At 49.6% G+C, this 14,729-nt stretch overlaps 1 protein-coding gene across 6 annotated transcripts in view; it reads right to left on the bottom strand.

Moving 5' to 3' along the window:
• Nav2 (neuron navigator 2) overlaps positions 1–14,729 on the bottom strand; it is a 356,673-nt gene that overhangs the window by 13,349 nt on the left and 328,595 nt on the right. For 5 of the 6 annotated variants that reach the window (XM_087901386.1, XM_087901385.1, XM_087901389.1 and 2 more), the window contains 6 exons: positions 13,959–14,059; positions 10,853–10,948; positions 9,114–9,282; positions 3,725–3,960; positions 607–761; positions 355–426 (listed from right to left, as the gene is read on the bottom strand). In XM_087901386.1, the coding sequence (XP_087757512.1) occupies positions 355–426; positions 607–761; positions 3,725–3,960; positions 9,114–9,282; positions 10,853–10,948; positions 13,959–14,059 (829 nt within the window). Of the gene's footprint in view, positions 1–354; positions 427–606; positions 762–3,724; positions 3,961–9,113; positions 9,283–10,852; positions 10,949–13,958; positions 14,060–14,729 lie in introns of those variants that run through there. The other variant, XR_015736368.1, reaches the window with a different exon arrangement.

Below are 14,729 nucleotides of genomic sequence, written 5' to 3'. Positions count from 1 at the left end.
GCCTCTGTTCTTCATTGGAAACACAGAGGTAAATAGAATTACATGAAGCTGCTGTGGGAAGTGAATGAGCTAAGAGAAAAGGCCTGCTGAGTGGTGGTGGTGCAGTCTCTAATCCCAGCACTCAGGAGGCAGAGGCAGGCAGATCTCTGTGAGTTCGAGGCCAGCCCAGTCTACAAAGTGAATTCCAGGACAGGCTCCAGAGCTACACTGAGAAACCCCATTGAGAGAGAGAGAGAGAGAGAAAGTCCAACATGAAGTCCAGCATACACCAGGTACCCTGAGAGGGCTAAGCACCCCCTTCTCCCTCCCTCCCCTCTCTATCTGCCTGGATGGGGGAGGGCCAAGAGACCTTACCTGAAGTTATGATGAAGCTGCAGATTGGGAGTGGAAGAGGTAGCCTGGTTCATCGTGCCAATGATATAAGGGCTGCAGGGAACACAATGGGAGAAGCTGAATTAGGGGTGAGCTGGAGAGCAGGGGCTTACAGACCTGAGGACAGCTGGCTACCTCCCCTGCTCTGGCTGTGTGTGTACCACTTCACTGCCACGCTGACCTGGCTCACCTGCATGCCCCTGCCCCCGCCCGAGGTCTAGGACCCATCTTTACCATTTATGGTATTTGCAGTTAAGCAGTCCATTGAAGATCTCTCCCAGAGAGCTCACGTGGTGCAGGTTGTCCAGAATGATGACCAGTGGCATCTCCACGGCGTTGTTCTCGCTGTTACACTGGTCGGCCAGGTGGGACAGATACTGGCGAAGCTCCTGTGGAGGCCAGGAGAACGAGGTTGCAATCACGCCCCCCCCCCCCCGCCCCGGGAGGACCCACATGCACTGTGCCTTCGCTGACGAAGGCCAAGGCAAGAGGAAGATCCCCTTATGACGCCACACTGTGGATACGACATGAGCACCTGCCCGTCCCAGGGCATCAGTGCACTGCTCACAGCATGGTGCTCTAGGTATACTGTGGGCATGGACAGGCAAGGCTTATAAAATGCATGCCTAAGGCCCTCTTTTTTTCCTCTGTGAATGTGCACACATGCATATGTATGCATGTATGTACTTGTGTGTGCAAGCGAGAGGACAAACTTGCAGGTTGTTCCTCAGATATCCTCTGTAGCACGAATTCTAATTGGCCTTAATAAAAACCCAGAGTCAGATATTGGGGGTGAAAGTCGAGAGATCAGAGAAGCAGAGCAGCCAGCCACTAGAAAGACCTTTCTCCTCCACCGATGTTCAGACCAAAAGGGTGATCCTGTCCTCAGACTGCCTCTTCAGACTGCACCCTCAGTCTGCATCTCCAGACTGCATCTGAACTCCTGTCTCCTCCTGCCTTATATTCTTCTCTCCACACAGCCATATCCCTTCCTGTCTCCTAGTGCTGGGGTTAAAGGCGTGGGACTCCCAAGTACTGGGATTAAAGGTGTGAGCCACCACTACCTGGCTTCCAGCGGCTTAGCTCTGCACTCTGATCTTCAGACAAGTTTTATTTTTTAAAGCACAAACAAACTATTACTACAATCAACCCCCCTTGTGTTTTGAGACAGGGTCTCTCTCTCCCACACAAAGCAGGCTAGGCTGGCTGTCCGCCGAACCCCAGGCATCTGCCTGTCTCTACCCCTCCAGCGCTGGTATTATAAGCATGCCATCAGGGCTGGAGAGATGGCTCAGAGGTTAAGAGCACTGACTGCTCTTCCGGAGGTCCTTAGTTCAATTCCCAGCAACTACACAGTGGCGCACAATCATCTGTAATGAGATCTGGTGCCCTCTTCTGGCCTGCAGGCACACGTGGAGAATGAACACCGTGTACATAATAAATAAATAAATCTTAAAAAAGGTATGCCATCATACCAGCTTAATAAATAAATAAACAGATAGATAGATAGATAGATAGATAGATAGATAGATAGATAGATAGATAGATAAATAAAATGTGGATTCTGGGGATGAAACTCAGGTTCTCTTTGTAAGTATGTTACTGACTGAGCTATAATCCCAGCCTAGAGGATCACTTTTTAATTCCCACTCAACCATTTCTTTAGGAACTCATCATTTCTTGCTGTGGGGCTAATCTCCGAGTAGGCTTCTGCAGGCAGGTGGCTCATCACTAGCTATCTCCACAGAACCCCCCTGAGAGCTAGTGCTGCAGAAGCCATTGGAGCAATAGAGGTCCCAGCCACATACACGTGCTGCTGGGCAGTGCTCTGGAAGACAGGAGAGTGCACAGGAGCAGGGGAGTCTCTGTGCCCAGGGACCTGCTAATGACCTGCTGCAAATGAACCTGGAGTGTTGTCCTGGCTAGAGAAAGGAGCACAGCCCAGTGTTCCCGGGTTAGGGCTACACATCAGGAAAAGACAGAGAGGGTGGTGCAGCAGGGGACACACTCAGGACACACATGGGGACTTAGGCAGCATAGTCACTCTATGATAGATGGACAATGATTAGCTCTTTTTCATAGGAAGAGCTAGGCGATCAGCCTGAGATTGCATGGGGGTAAGCAACAGGGTAGGTCAGACTCGGGTACCTGTGAGAAACACCCATCATAGAGACTGGCCCAGCTGCTCAGCGGGCAATGGTTCCTCCACCTCGACACCTCTCTAGCCTCCCTTTCGAGTCAAAATGTAGCTGGCTCATGAAAATGTCCAAGGTTTCCCCACTCTCTCAGCGCTGCTCACCATGGGCAGATCTGGTTCCTTATCATTTGGCACCCCCACTTTCCTTACTTAGGCCTGCAGAGCATAGTTTAGCCATGGTCTACATGGGCAAGCAGCCCAGGGAAATGGGATCGAGTTGGGCACAATTTGCCAGCCACCCACCACGTGGCCTTCCTTCACCCACCTACTCATAAGCTGTAGACAGAGAGATGAGCGTTTTTCTAACCCCATCCCTACATCAAAACGATGAGGGGAACTGGTAAACGGGGTAGACCCGCATGGAAACAGGAAACTGAGGCATGAGACCTAGCCCTCTCGGGTGTGTGAGGTGACTCATAAGGCAAAGGAGCCCTTTCCAATTCACCATTGAATCTCCAGGTATGCTGCCCAATGTTGAACAGAGCTAGAAACCGTGAGCTTTCACTGTACGCCGGAGGATGAATGAGTGACTGAATGAATCAATCAATCAATGAAGAAATGAAAGACACTGTGAAAACCCTTCACAGCCTCCCAGCTCAGACCAGGTGAGACTCCGTCTATAAGCCCCTAGTATTCACTATATGGGGCGATGGAACTGGCCACGCACAGGGCTCTGAGACAGCAACCTCGGCCCCAGGACCCACACTTAGAATGTAACAAATGTCCTTCAAGCTGCTGGTGTTAGCCCTGTAAGAGGGAGACAAAGACAACTAGTCCTTGAAGGGCATTGTGAGGGACAGACAACCAACCCATCAGTGACAGCCACCGTGGTTGTTATTATGGGCAGTTTTGTTGGCGTACAAAAGGTTTTATTTGGGGAGAAAACAGTAACTCCCACTAGAGGCATGGTAAGTTTTTGGTGATCTGGACACATCTGAAGGAGTCATCACTGTGTGTCATAAGCGGACAGGATTGACTTGGCCCAGATGGAGCTCCTGGATGGGAGGGTCTGACTCAAAGCATTCCGATATATAAGCCCCATTCTGAGCTCCTCTCCTGGCTTTCTAGAACGGTGAGTTTGGAAGGGCTCAGGGTGGTGGTATCAGCAGCATTTAAAGAGCCCAGGGTACAGCAGGCACAGGAGGACCTCCTCACCTTACTGGACTTATGATCCACGTTAAAGGTGGCAATGACACCATCTGTCAACTCCCGTCCTTCCCGAAGTACCACATACTCCGAGAGCCGGTTGGCCAGGTAGGTTTTTCCAGTGCCGCTGGGGCCTGAGAGGATGATGCGCCGATGCTCTGTCAGCAGGGAGACATAGCGCTGGAGGATGGGCTTGGGGATCAGGGATTCAAAGACCAGAGAGTCTAGGCTGTTTTCCGGGAGCCCTGTGGGAGAGAGATGGGGAAGGCTTGGAGGTGGGCACACTGGAGGCTGAAAGTCCAATGTTGCTGCTGTAGACATCCACCCTCCTGGTCACCAGCACCTCATGTCTTTTGTTCCCCTAACTCTGAACTTTGTCTGCCTATTAGCATCCACTAGCCCTGTAGTGTCTATCCCAGCCGACACCTGAGTCTTGTCCGACTGTGTCTGTCATAGCTCTGAGCTGCCTCTTCCCCTTTCTTCTCTCTCCTTCCTGCCAGGTACTAAACTGCCCACACTTAGGTGTGCCAGAAGGCAAGGCAGGAAGCAAGGTGAAACCCTGACATTAGAATGAGAATACAGATTGGCAGGTCCAGACTAACATGCTACATGCTGAGACTCTGACCAGAAATAGTGGCACATGGAAGCTGCTCTCTCCTCTTGTCTATTTGAGATAACCTCATTAGCCAGCATTGTTGGCTTTAAAAGAATGGTCTCAGGGTCAGGGAGAGAGCTCAGACAGCAAAGGTGCTGTGGAATAATGTTTTTGTGCACTATGAAGATGTGTCACTCTAGTTGGCTTATTAAAAAGCTGAACAGCCAATACCTGGACAGGATTTCCAGACACAGAGGATGCTGGGAAAAAGGAGGAGATGCCAGTGATGTAGAGCAGGCAGCAAGGGCATTATAGAATAAAGGTAACTGAGCCACATAAAAGAATGTAGATTCATAGGTAAAGATATGGATTAATTTAAGTTATAAGAGCTAGTTAGGGGGGCTGGTGAGATGGCTCAGTGGTTAAGAGCATTCATTGCCTGCTCTTTCAAAGGTCCTGAGTTCAATTCCCAGCAACCACATGCTGGCTCACAACCATCTGTAATGAGGTCTGGTGTCCTCTTCTGGCCTTCAGGCATGCATGCAAACAGAACATTGTATACACAATAAATAACTTAAAAAAAAAAGAACTAGTTAGTAACAAGCCTAAGGTATCGGCCAAGCTTTCATAATTAATAGTAAGTCTCCATGTCATTATTGGGAGCTGATGGTCCCAATAAAAAAGTGTGACGACACAAAAGACTTGCTTGAAGGCATGGGGACCTGAGTTCAAGCCCCAGAATATACACGAGGCATGATGGCATGCACTTGTGATCCCAGTGCCAGGGTGGTGGAGACAAGATTTCCAGGGCTCACGGGACAGCCAGCCTAGCCTACTTGGCAAATCCCAAGCCAATGAGAGACCTTAACTTAAAAAAAAAATTAAGGTGGATAGTCATTCCATTGAAAAACTCCCTTCAAGAAAGCTAATCTTGGGGCTGGAGAGATGGCTCAGAGGTTAAGACCACTGACTGCTCTTCCACAGGTCTTGAGTTCAATTCCCAGCAACCACATGGTGGCTCACAATCATCTGTAGTGGGATCTGATGCCCTCTTCTGGTGTAAGGGTGTACATGCAGGTGGAGCACTCATACACACATTAAATGAAGAAATAAATCTTAAAAGAAAGCAAGCTAGTCTGCATAAGTGAAGAAATAAAACAGGAGGTATTCCTCTGTTACCCAACAGCACCTTCCTCCCATTCAGTGCAACTGGACACCCCTAAAGCATTTATGGGTTTGTTTCTAGCCCTCTCCTAACCAATGTAACCCCTAAAGGCAATGACTGCTCCCAGAGGACCATGACAAAGATGCCTCACCTCTGGGAGCAGGCCTGTGAGCAGCCTTATATAGGCTCAACCTACAAACCAAGCATAGGGTAGAGGAACTCCTAAATGTAATACTAACGCCGTCAACAATGAGAGCCACGGAGCAACAATGAGCAGGATACTTAGTGTGTATGTAGCTGCTTTGCCACAGAGTTTTTAGAGGATTGACTTCAGAGTATACAAATTCATGAGCCAGCAAAACAGCTCAGCACCTGCCACCAAGCCTGAGATGCTCAGTCCATCCCTGGGACGTCTTACACAGTGGGGAAAAATAGAGAACCCACTCCCAAGAGTTGTCCTCCGACCTGCACAGGCAATCGGTGTCATATGCGCACGCCCAATGCAGACATCATGCACCCACAGCAATTAAGATAAAATAAAAGGAACACACAGGGTCACCGCTTCTTCTGGAATCACTGGTATGAATTGATTTTCTAAATGGGACCCTACTGCAAAATCCAGGAAAGTTTTAGTGCTCATCAGGGCAACATAGAACCCAAGTCGATCCTGGTAGACGGCAACACTGAGGGCAGCCATAGACCAGGCTGTATGGACTGCCACTCTCCTGTAGGGGTGGGCATCTTGTCACTCATTCCTCACAGGTCAGCTTTATCCCTTGGTGTTTGTGGTGCTCGCTGTGAAGCAAGGGGGTGACGATGTGTGGCCCCATGACGCCATGTACTTTGTAAATGGTTGGGGGCTCTTGTTACACAGTTCTTCTTTCTGCATGCCTGATGACTCATCCTGCTTTTCCTAGGTAGGATTCTTTCTGTCAGAGTTTATTTACCCCTTCATCTGCCAGTGGGCTGCGGGGCTGTGACTTCCCCACTATTGTGGACAGTGTAAACACGTCCTTCCTTTTGCTGCCTCTGGCAGGGATTTTTATCCCAGCCACTTAGACAAGGAGCTAACACAGAAAACTGGTACTGAAAAGTAGGGTCACTGGTATAATAACCTTACTACCCAGTGCTCAGGCCTCTGGACCTGATCTGCAGAGGAGTGTGGAGGGGCTTGGAACCTCAGGATAGAAACGGGCAGGAAAGCGGTAAGCAGATATTAATGAACCATTCTGGTGGGAATTTGGGAAATCACAACGCGTAGAGAACTGTGGACAGTGAAAGCACGGCCCATGATGTTTGGGGGGTGGGGAATGGACATGACTCCATCAGGAAGTCATTCTTGCTACATTCTGGCAAAAACCCTGGCTGCCTTCTGTCCATCTCCTGAAAACTTGAACTTAAAAGCAATGGACTACGGGGCATGGTGGTGCACATCTTTTATCCTGGTACTTGGGAGGTAGAGGCAGGAGCATCTCTGGGAGTTCTAGGCTAGCCTGGTCTGCACAGTGAGTTCCAGGATAGCCAGGGTTATGTAGAGGGGGAAAAAAAGACAGAATGAAAATGGCCCCCATAGGCACAAAGGGAGTGGCACTATTAGGAGGTGTGTCCTTGTTGGAGTAGGTGTGGTCTTACTAGAGGAAGTATGCCACTGGGGGTGGGCTTTGAGGTTTCAGAACCTCAAGCTAGGCCCACTGTGGCTGTTGGAATGAAAATCTCCCCCATAGACTCTTAGGGACTGACACTATTAGGGAGTGTGGTCTTGTTGGGAGAAATGTGTCACTGGGGGTGGGTTTTAAGGTTGCAGATGCTCAAGCCAGGCCCAATGCTTCTCTTCCTGCTGCCTGGGGATCCAGATGCAGAACTCTGGGCCACCACTCCAGCACTATGTCTGTCTGTATGTCTCCATGCTTCCCACAGTGACAATGACAGATTAAACTGCGGAAACTGTAAGCCAGCATTAATTAAATGTCTCCTTTATAAAACTTGCTGTGGTCATGGTGTCTCTTCACAGCAATAGAAACCCTAACATGCTTGGTAGAGGCAATTTCAAGGCAAGAGAATGCTCAGGTTAGAGCATGGTTACTGCTCACCACTCTTATCCAGGTCTGTAGTGAAAAAGAGCAGGTAGGGCAGGAGGATACAAAGATGCAGTTTGTTGGTGGGGGCGGGGGGAGCTTGGGTAAGTTGAAAGGTGAGGTCAAGGTGCATATGGAAAGGATCCTGTGAGTGTTACAGAGAAGCCCTGCTCTGTAACAACACAATAGGGAAGGAGCCATAGAAGGGCTTCCCTGCTCACAAAACTGCCTGGGAAAGCTATTTCTGCAAATGCAAACATCAAGAAGCCATTGCAACTGCAGCGCAAAGGGCAAGGGTCCAGCCCAGGCTGGCAGCAGAGCCTGGCAACACTGTCCACTCGCTACCAGTTTTGCAGGCATGCAAGAAGATGCAAGACTGATGAGGTCACGGAATTTGGCTTTAAGGCTCTAGAGAGCTGCTGAGGCCAGGCAGTGGTTGGCAGGGTCAGAATCTCTGCAAGGAGAATCCCCGAGAAGCTACTGCATGGCATTCCGGAGGGTAAGCTCAAGCTGCAATGGGGACTCCAGGAGGGTGGAGAGACCAGGACCATGACACACCTACCAATGAAAGTTTCAGGCACGGAGAGGAGCTGATTTAAGAGCGAGACAGTGGGTGCTAAGGCAGGAAAACTGGAGGGGTAGGGTTACCCAAGCCCTTAGAGTCCAGAGGAGGCCATCACAAGCCCAAAATACTTGGTATGTAGCTGGAGGATTAGCTCTTTAACCTGCTCAGTTTTGGTCTTTCTTTGGTCCAAACATCCCTTGCTGTAGCGCATGTTCCATTCCAGAATGGGAATGCTGATTCTGTGCCATTGCATATCTGAGTATATAACTTGCTTTCACTTTTTATGGTGGCTCACAGTTTGCCTTGGATCTCAAGTGAGACTCAGCCTTGGGATGTTGCAAGAGTCCTAAAGTATTAAAAACGGCGGTGTTTTTGAAATCACACTGAAAGCATTTTGCATTAGGAGAGAGCCCTGTGTGTACAGGGACAAGTAGAGGAAGACCATGACACAAGACACTCTGGGGTTTAGCACTTCCAGGAGCTGGGTGTGTGGGCAAGAGTGATCTCATCAGGATGTCTGCAGCAACTTTCTTGTTTCTCTATCTGTAGAATGGGCTTGTGCCCAAGGCCGGCTGGCAAGCACCCTCCACTGCTTGGTAAAGTGCCACTTTGACAGGGTTATTAAGGAGTTATTAGTTTCTCATCATCTCAGTCATAAGGTTAATGGGACTTTTTGATGTTTAATTTCAGCAATAAACTGAAGTAATTTGTTGTTTCCTGGTGGTGCAACTTGCTTAAGTAGGAGTGCTTGAGGTAAAAGGGGGGAAGAAAAAAAACCCACCCACATGCACAGTGAAAACAGATATACTTTGATCACTGAAAAGAAGCCCCAGCTTCACAAGCAGTTACTTAGCCTTTTGGTTCTGTGTAGCCCCGAATGTCCTGGAACTCACTCTGTGGTTCAGGCTGGCTTTGAACTCAGAGACCTGCCGTCTTCTACCACCTGAGCGCTGGGATTAAAGGCGTGCACCACCACTGCTCAGCTAGCAGCCACTTACCTTTGACAGTCACCAAGATGGTGGTGTTCTCTCCTACCAGATAGCCACAAGGGAGCAGCTCGGGGGTCTCGGAGGTGTTGCTGCGTTTGATCTCACCGATGCTGTAGCCGAGAACGCTGTCTGAATTCAGCCCCAGCTGACTCACTGGGTCCACATGAATGATATATTCCTGGGGAAATAAAACACGGACCATCAGAGAGCTGGCTAAAACCTGCTGGGACACCCATTCTCACTGGGTGATTGACAGGTGCCCTCTTTTTCTCAGAAGACACCTGAACTGAAATTAAGAGTGTTCTGAGGATAAGATAACACCCTCAAACCCCAGGCTCTCAACATACAGAGTTATCTGCTTAGGGGAGGGGAAAAACAAGCCCCTAACAAGACCATGAACGCTTAACCTGGGTAAACAACCAGGCACGGAAAGACAAGCAGCTTTTCCTAAATTTGGCTGTAATCTCGAAGGCATCAGGTGATATGGGATGGCCTTTTGTATGTACTGCTTTTATTGCTTAATGAATAAAGCTGCTTTGACCGATGGCATGGCAGAATATAGCCAGGCTGGAAGAGACACATAGAAAGAGTAGGCAGAGTCAAGGAGACGGCATGTAGCTGCCGAAGGAGAAAGACGCCCGCCGGAACTTTATCGGTTGGCCATAGCCTTGTGGTAACACACAAATTAATAGAAATGGCTTAATTTAAGAAGAGTTAGCCAGAAATACACTTGAGCCATTGGCCAAACAGTGTTGTAATTGATATAGTTTCTGTGTGATTATTCGGGTCTGGGCGGCCAGAGAATGAACGAGAAGTCTCTGTTTACAATCAGAGTCTGTTGATGGTGCTAAGCAATTCATAAAAAGTAACCGACGGGAAACCATCTGTGACTCCAGTTCCAGGGGATCCAATGCCATTTTCGGGCCTCTGAGGGCACCAGACACCAGACATAAATGTAGGCAAAGCACTCAGACACATACTCTTTAAAAAAAAAAGAAAGAACTGAATTTCCCTTGTGCAAAACCATTTGACGCATATGCTAGAAGAGATCGCAATGTGTTAGCTAAGTCAGGTTTGGTCAGATGGCAGAGACCTCTGGTCTACTTCTAGGTTGGTGGCATCACGCTGCTTTCGAAGTCGTTAAATGGAACAACAAAGGGCTTAGTGTGGTCTCTGGCATACAATGTAGAGGCTATAGTTATCACTCAGGAAATATGATTAATAGTTGATACTGCTGATTTATTTGGGGACAGAAGAAAAGAAAAATCAAAAGTTTCTTTCAAATCATCACGAGCCACAAGATTCCCTTTGGTGTTCCCTAGCCATTTCTGATAACTCAAACACCCAACCCCGTGGTGTGGCTGTGTTGCATGTCAGCATCCCTGACACTGGCTACTGGTGGGATGCGGCTCCCAGGGACTGCAGGGTTGGTATGGGCTGCTGGTCCTGTATGTGCAGCCCAAAGGGCAAACGTGTCCTGGCTGAGCTTCACCCCCGGGTCACATCGAATAGGATACAGCCCTAGGGATGCACTGTGAAATGATGTTTACTAGCTGGCCAGCCATTGCCAAGGAAAGATGACCAGTCACATACCATCATCTTTCCGTGCCCTGGAGGACCAGGGGACAAGACCTAGCAACATAAGGATAAGGAGAGGAGAGTAAGCTAGGGAAACGGTGGGGTTATGGAAACAAAGCTCCCCTCCCTCTCCAAGCTCACGGCTGTGACTTTCTTCTTGAAACACTTACTTTGAACAGCCGTCTAACCACCCCGTCCAGCACGTCCCACTTTGTCTTGCCACTAACTCCGATGCAGCCAATAAGGAACAGGTGCGGTCTGGAATCCTAAGGGTGAGGAGACACAAGCAGGTCAGGAGCAGCTGGCTGCTTTCTGGCCCGGTTGAGCAGAGGCCTAGGCATTCCAGTGCTTCCAAAAGACAGCAAAGTCCCATTCCTTTCCACACCAGGCATAGCTCAGCTGGCAGGCAACAGCCTGGAACCCTGTCTCTGCTCTGGTAAAAGTGCAAAGGGTCAGGGAGACTAAGATCGCCTCACAGGGCTCTGGAACCATCAGCTAGGTGCATGCTTTGCACAGGGCATGGATTTCACATCCTGGACTGCACCCTCCCCCAGCTCCTGTCTGCCGGCAGCCGGATTGCAAACATTGCTAAAGAACTACTCACCTTTTTCAGGAAGCTTCCACGATTCACCTGTCTGACTCAGAGCTACGCTGGACAGACTCATGATACCTTCTCAACTTACACGTATCTAGGGTTAGCCATTTCTTGTTTTATTTAGTAAAGTCTGTCGTCATTGTTAGAACTTCAGAGAATGTTCCTATTTTTCCTTTCTTTCTTTCTCTTTCCCTCTCTTTCTCCCTTTTTATCCTTTTTTTCTCTTCGGAAAACCTCCTGCCTCTGCCTCTCAAGAGTGGGAATTAAAAGTGTGAGCCTGGCTTCTGACAATTAAAAACAGTATTACTTTTTCTTCTATGAAAACTGAAAACAGGCTCGATTCAGAAATTAGTAAAATTCTGGAAAGACTGTCAACAACTTATTTTTTTTCTCATTTCTTGTTCTTCTACGCCCACGGGAGCTAAACGGATCTCATCCATGAAAAGGATGCCGAGAAAGCATTCCATTCTGCTGGGTTTTTAATATCTCCCATGCTTGTGAGGATGTAGCTAGGACAGGGTGGGGCTGGGTGGTGGGTGCAGGCCCACAGCCGGCAAGAGAGGGCAGAGCACCAGCGATCATGACAGAGTCTGACTCCCCCGCCCCAGCCTTGTGGTCTTGGGTTTCTTAGCTGCATAGTGGGAACAATGCCACGGGCAGTGACCTCTTGGGTATGCTGCAGTGTGGCCCAGAACAATGATTTATCATCCTGGAAGAATGTTATCTGTGATAGTGAGAATAATGGCAAGGAGGATCAGCAACACGTAGGGATGTGACCCGCCTGCACTGTGAGAATGAACTTCAGTCTGCCAGGCCAGGCCTCTGTTAACTGGGTTCCTGAGCTTCCTTTCCAGCCAGACACCTCTGAAACCCCTGGGAGGTCAGCCACATGGTGTCAGAGCTGGCAGAGACTCTGTTTTGATGGGTACTTTGATTTCCCAACTATCTGAAACCATAACATGCTGGCTAGAAACACCATGAAATACAATTTTAAAACCTCAAGGGGACTCGATGTGGAGACTCATGTGACCTTTTCCCACTTGCATGGACGCCCAAGGTCATCCAGGGCATCCAATTGGATTTCCCCACTAAAATACAACCAACTGGCTTTGCCACCTTCCACCTCCACTCAGAATAGTCGCTGGCAGGCACACACGGGAACAGAAACCACACCAGAGAACCGCCGGCTTCTGGCATCAGTGGCTCAGGGTGCCCCTCCCCATTCTACTCTGTGCTCCCTAGACTCAGCCGAGGGCCTTCTGTCTCCCAGCTTGGTGAATGCTATGTCTCGAGCATCTGACGAGACAGAAATGAGCCCCAGGCCAGCTGAGTGCAATCAGCTTCCGCGTCTGCCTTACCAGTAAAATGTTCACAGCTGCCTGGGAAAGTAGCAAGTCCAGAAATGCCCTTTCTTTCTTTCTTTCTTTCTTTCTTTCTTTCTTTCTTTCTTTCTTTCTTTCTTTCTTTCTTTCTTTCTTTCTTTCTTGTTCATTTGTTTTATTTATTTATTTATTTTCGAGACAGGGTTTCTTGGTGTAGCCTGGCTATCCTAGAACTATAGATCAGGCCGTCCTTGAACTCACAGAGATTCACCTGCCTTTGCCTCCCAAGTACTGGGGGCTTAAAGGCGTGTACCGCCACCACAACCCAGACAGAAAAGCCGTTTCTGAGAGCATTAGTGTCTCCTAGTGCTGAAAGTACAGGGAAGTGCACCGTGAAGCTGCTCCTGGGGTGAGCTTTAGCAGTCTTTGAAACACAGAAAGGAGGCGCTCTTTGCTTTATGTCAAAGGATAGTTAGTGAGGACGGGCACAGGAGAGAATGCCAAGGATTGCAGGTAGAAGGACTATCGAGGACTGTGGGTAGGGGATGGGCCGCTGAGGAGTGTGGGTATGAGGGCTGCCGAGGATTGTGGGTACGGGATGGGTCGCTGAGGAGTGTGGGTATGAGGGCTTCCGAGGATTGTGGGTACGGGATGGGCCGCTGAGGAGTGTGGGTATGAGGGCTGCCGAGGATTGTGGGTACGGGATGGGCCGCTGAGGAGTGTGGGTATGAGGGCTGCCGAGGATTGTGGGTACGGGATGGACTGCTGAGGAGTGTGGGTATGAGGGCTGCCGAGGATTGTGGGTACGGGATGGGCCGCTGAGGAGTGTGGGTATGAGGGCTGCCGAGGCTTGTGAGCACAGCAGGGACCACTACGAATTATGAGTACAGGAGCTACCTACCACCCAGCAGAGGTCTCAATTTCTGTTTTCAGAACGCTGTTGTAAGTATTCTATTCAATCTCTACTATTTCTTTACTTCCTATTTTTTGTTTGTTTGTTTGTTTGTGTTTTGGTTTGTGTTCTACTGTGATGCTAGGAACGGAACCCAGGGCCCTGGACATGCGAGCCAACACTTGACTACCGAGTTACATCACCAAGCTCCCCTGTTAATGCCTTAAAGAATCTGTACAGGAAACTCCTTCATGTGGACTCATGTATAGTAGAACACAGCACATCCTGGGCCCAGTATACACTGCCACGTCAGCAGCCCCTGGGCCTCGGAATGCATTCCCTGTAAGAGAGACGCTGACATTGAGACAGGTGTGGGTACTTCCCAGCGCCTTAGGTCTCCGGTCGCTAAGCTAGGCCGTTTCTGCCTGGGGAAAGGGCAGGTGAACAGGGAGAGGGAGCCGACTGACCTCCTTCCACTTCATTGCCTCCTGAAAGCTGACAACTATCTTAACATGCCTGCCTCCTTCCTTCCGAGCCGAGCATTCACCAGTGTCATCCAGCAACACGTCTGCGAATGGAAAACATCAACAGCCTTAGGCACGTGGGCGGGCACGTGGGGACGGGCAGAGCTGCTTCCCGACACCTCTGCTGCCTGTGGGCACAGCAGCAGGGCAATTCAGATGTCGGGCTGCAGGGTGGGGGGAGGGGAGGATGGAGAATGCAGTCGCAGTCACAGAAACCAATGGTAGGAAGGCCAGGGCGGGGTCAGCAGGCTGACAATGCATCTTGCTGGATGGAAGTGCAAGGGAGACTCAAACAACAGCAACAGCAGCATCATGGGTAAAAAAAAAAAAAAATAAAAGCGTCAGCCTTGAAATGCTCACAAAGAAAAACTCAAGGTGCATTCTGGGATGATGTGCCAGCCTGAAGTCTACCCCGACAGCCAGGAGGCTGGAAGCCAAGGCACGGCCTCTGTGGTGTGTCCTTCCAAGGGGTACTGGTACAGCTGAACACTGGGGATGCAGATCAGCTCCTTAGATGGATTGAGAAGAACTCAGCATGGTGGGCAGGGAGAAACCCAAGCTCATGGTCTGAAGAACTCAGGGTGCTGGAGCAAAGCATGGAAGAATCTAATGGCTGGGCTCATGGTGGTAGCAGATGCACACCCAGACACACACACCCCAAGTGCACACACACCTGCTACCTCACCATCAGATCTGTGGACCTGCTCACCCTGG

Source organism: Myodes glareolus, chromosome 24 (assembly GCF_982192425.1).
Source record: "Myodes glareolus chromosome 24, mMyoGla1.1, whole genome shotgun sequence".
Taxonomy (NCBI): Eukaryota; Metazoa; Chordata; class Mammalia; order Rodentia; family Cricetidae; genus Myodes; species Myodes glareolus.
Note: the sequence above shows the minus strand (reverse complement) of the source record. Positions and strands in the feature narration are given on the sequence as shown.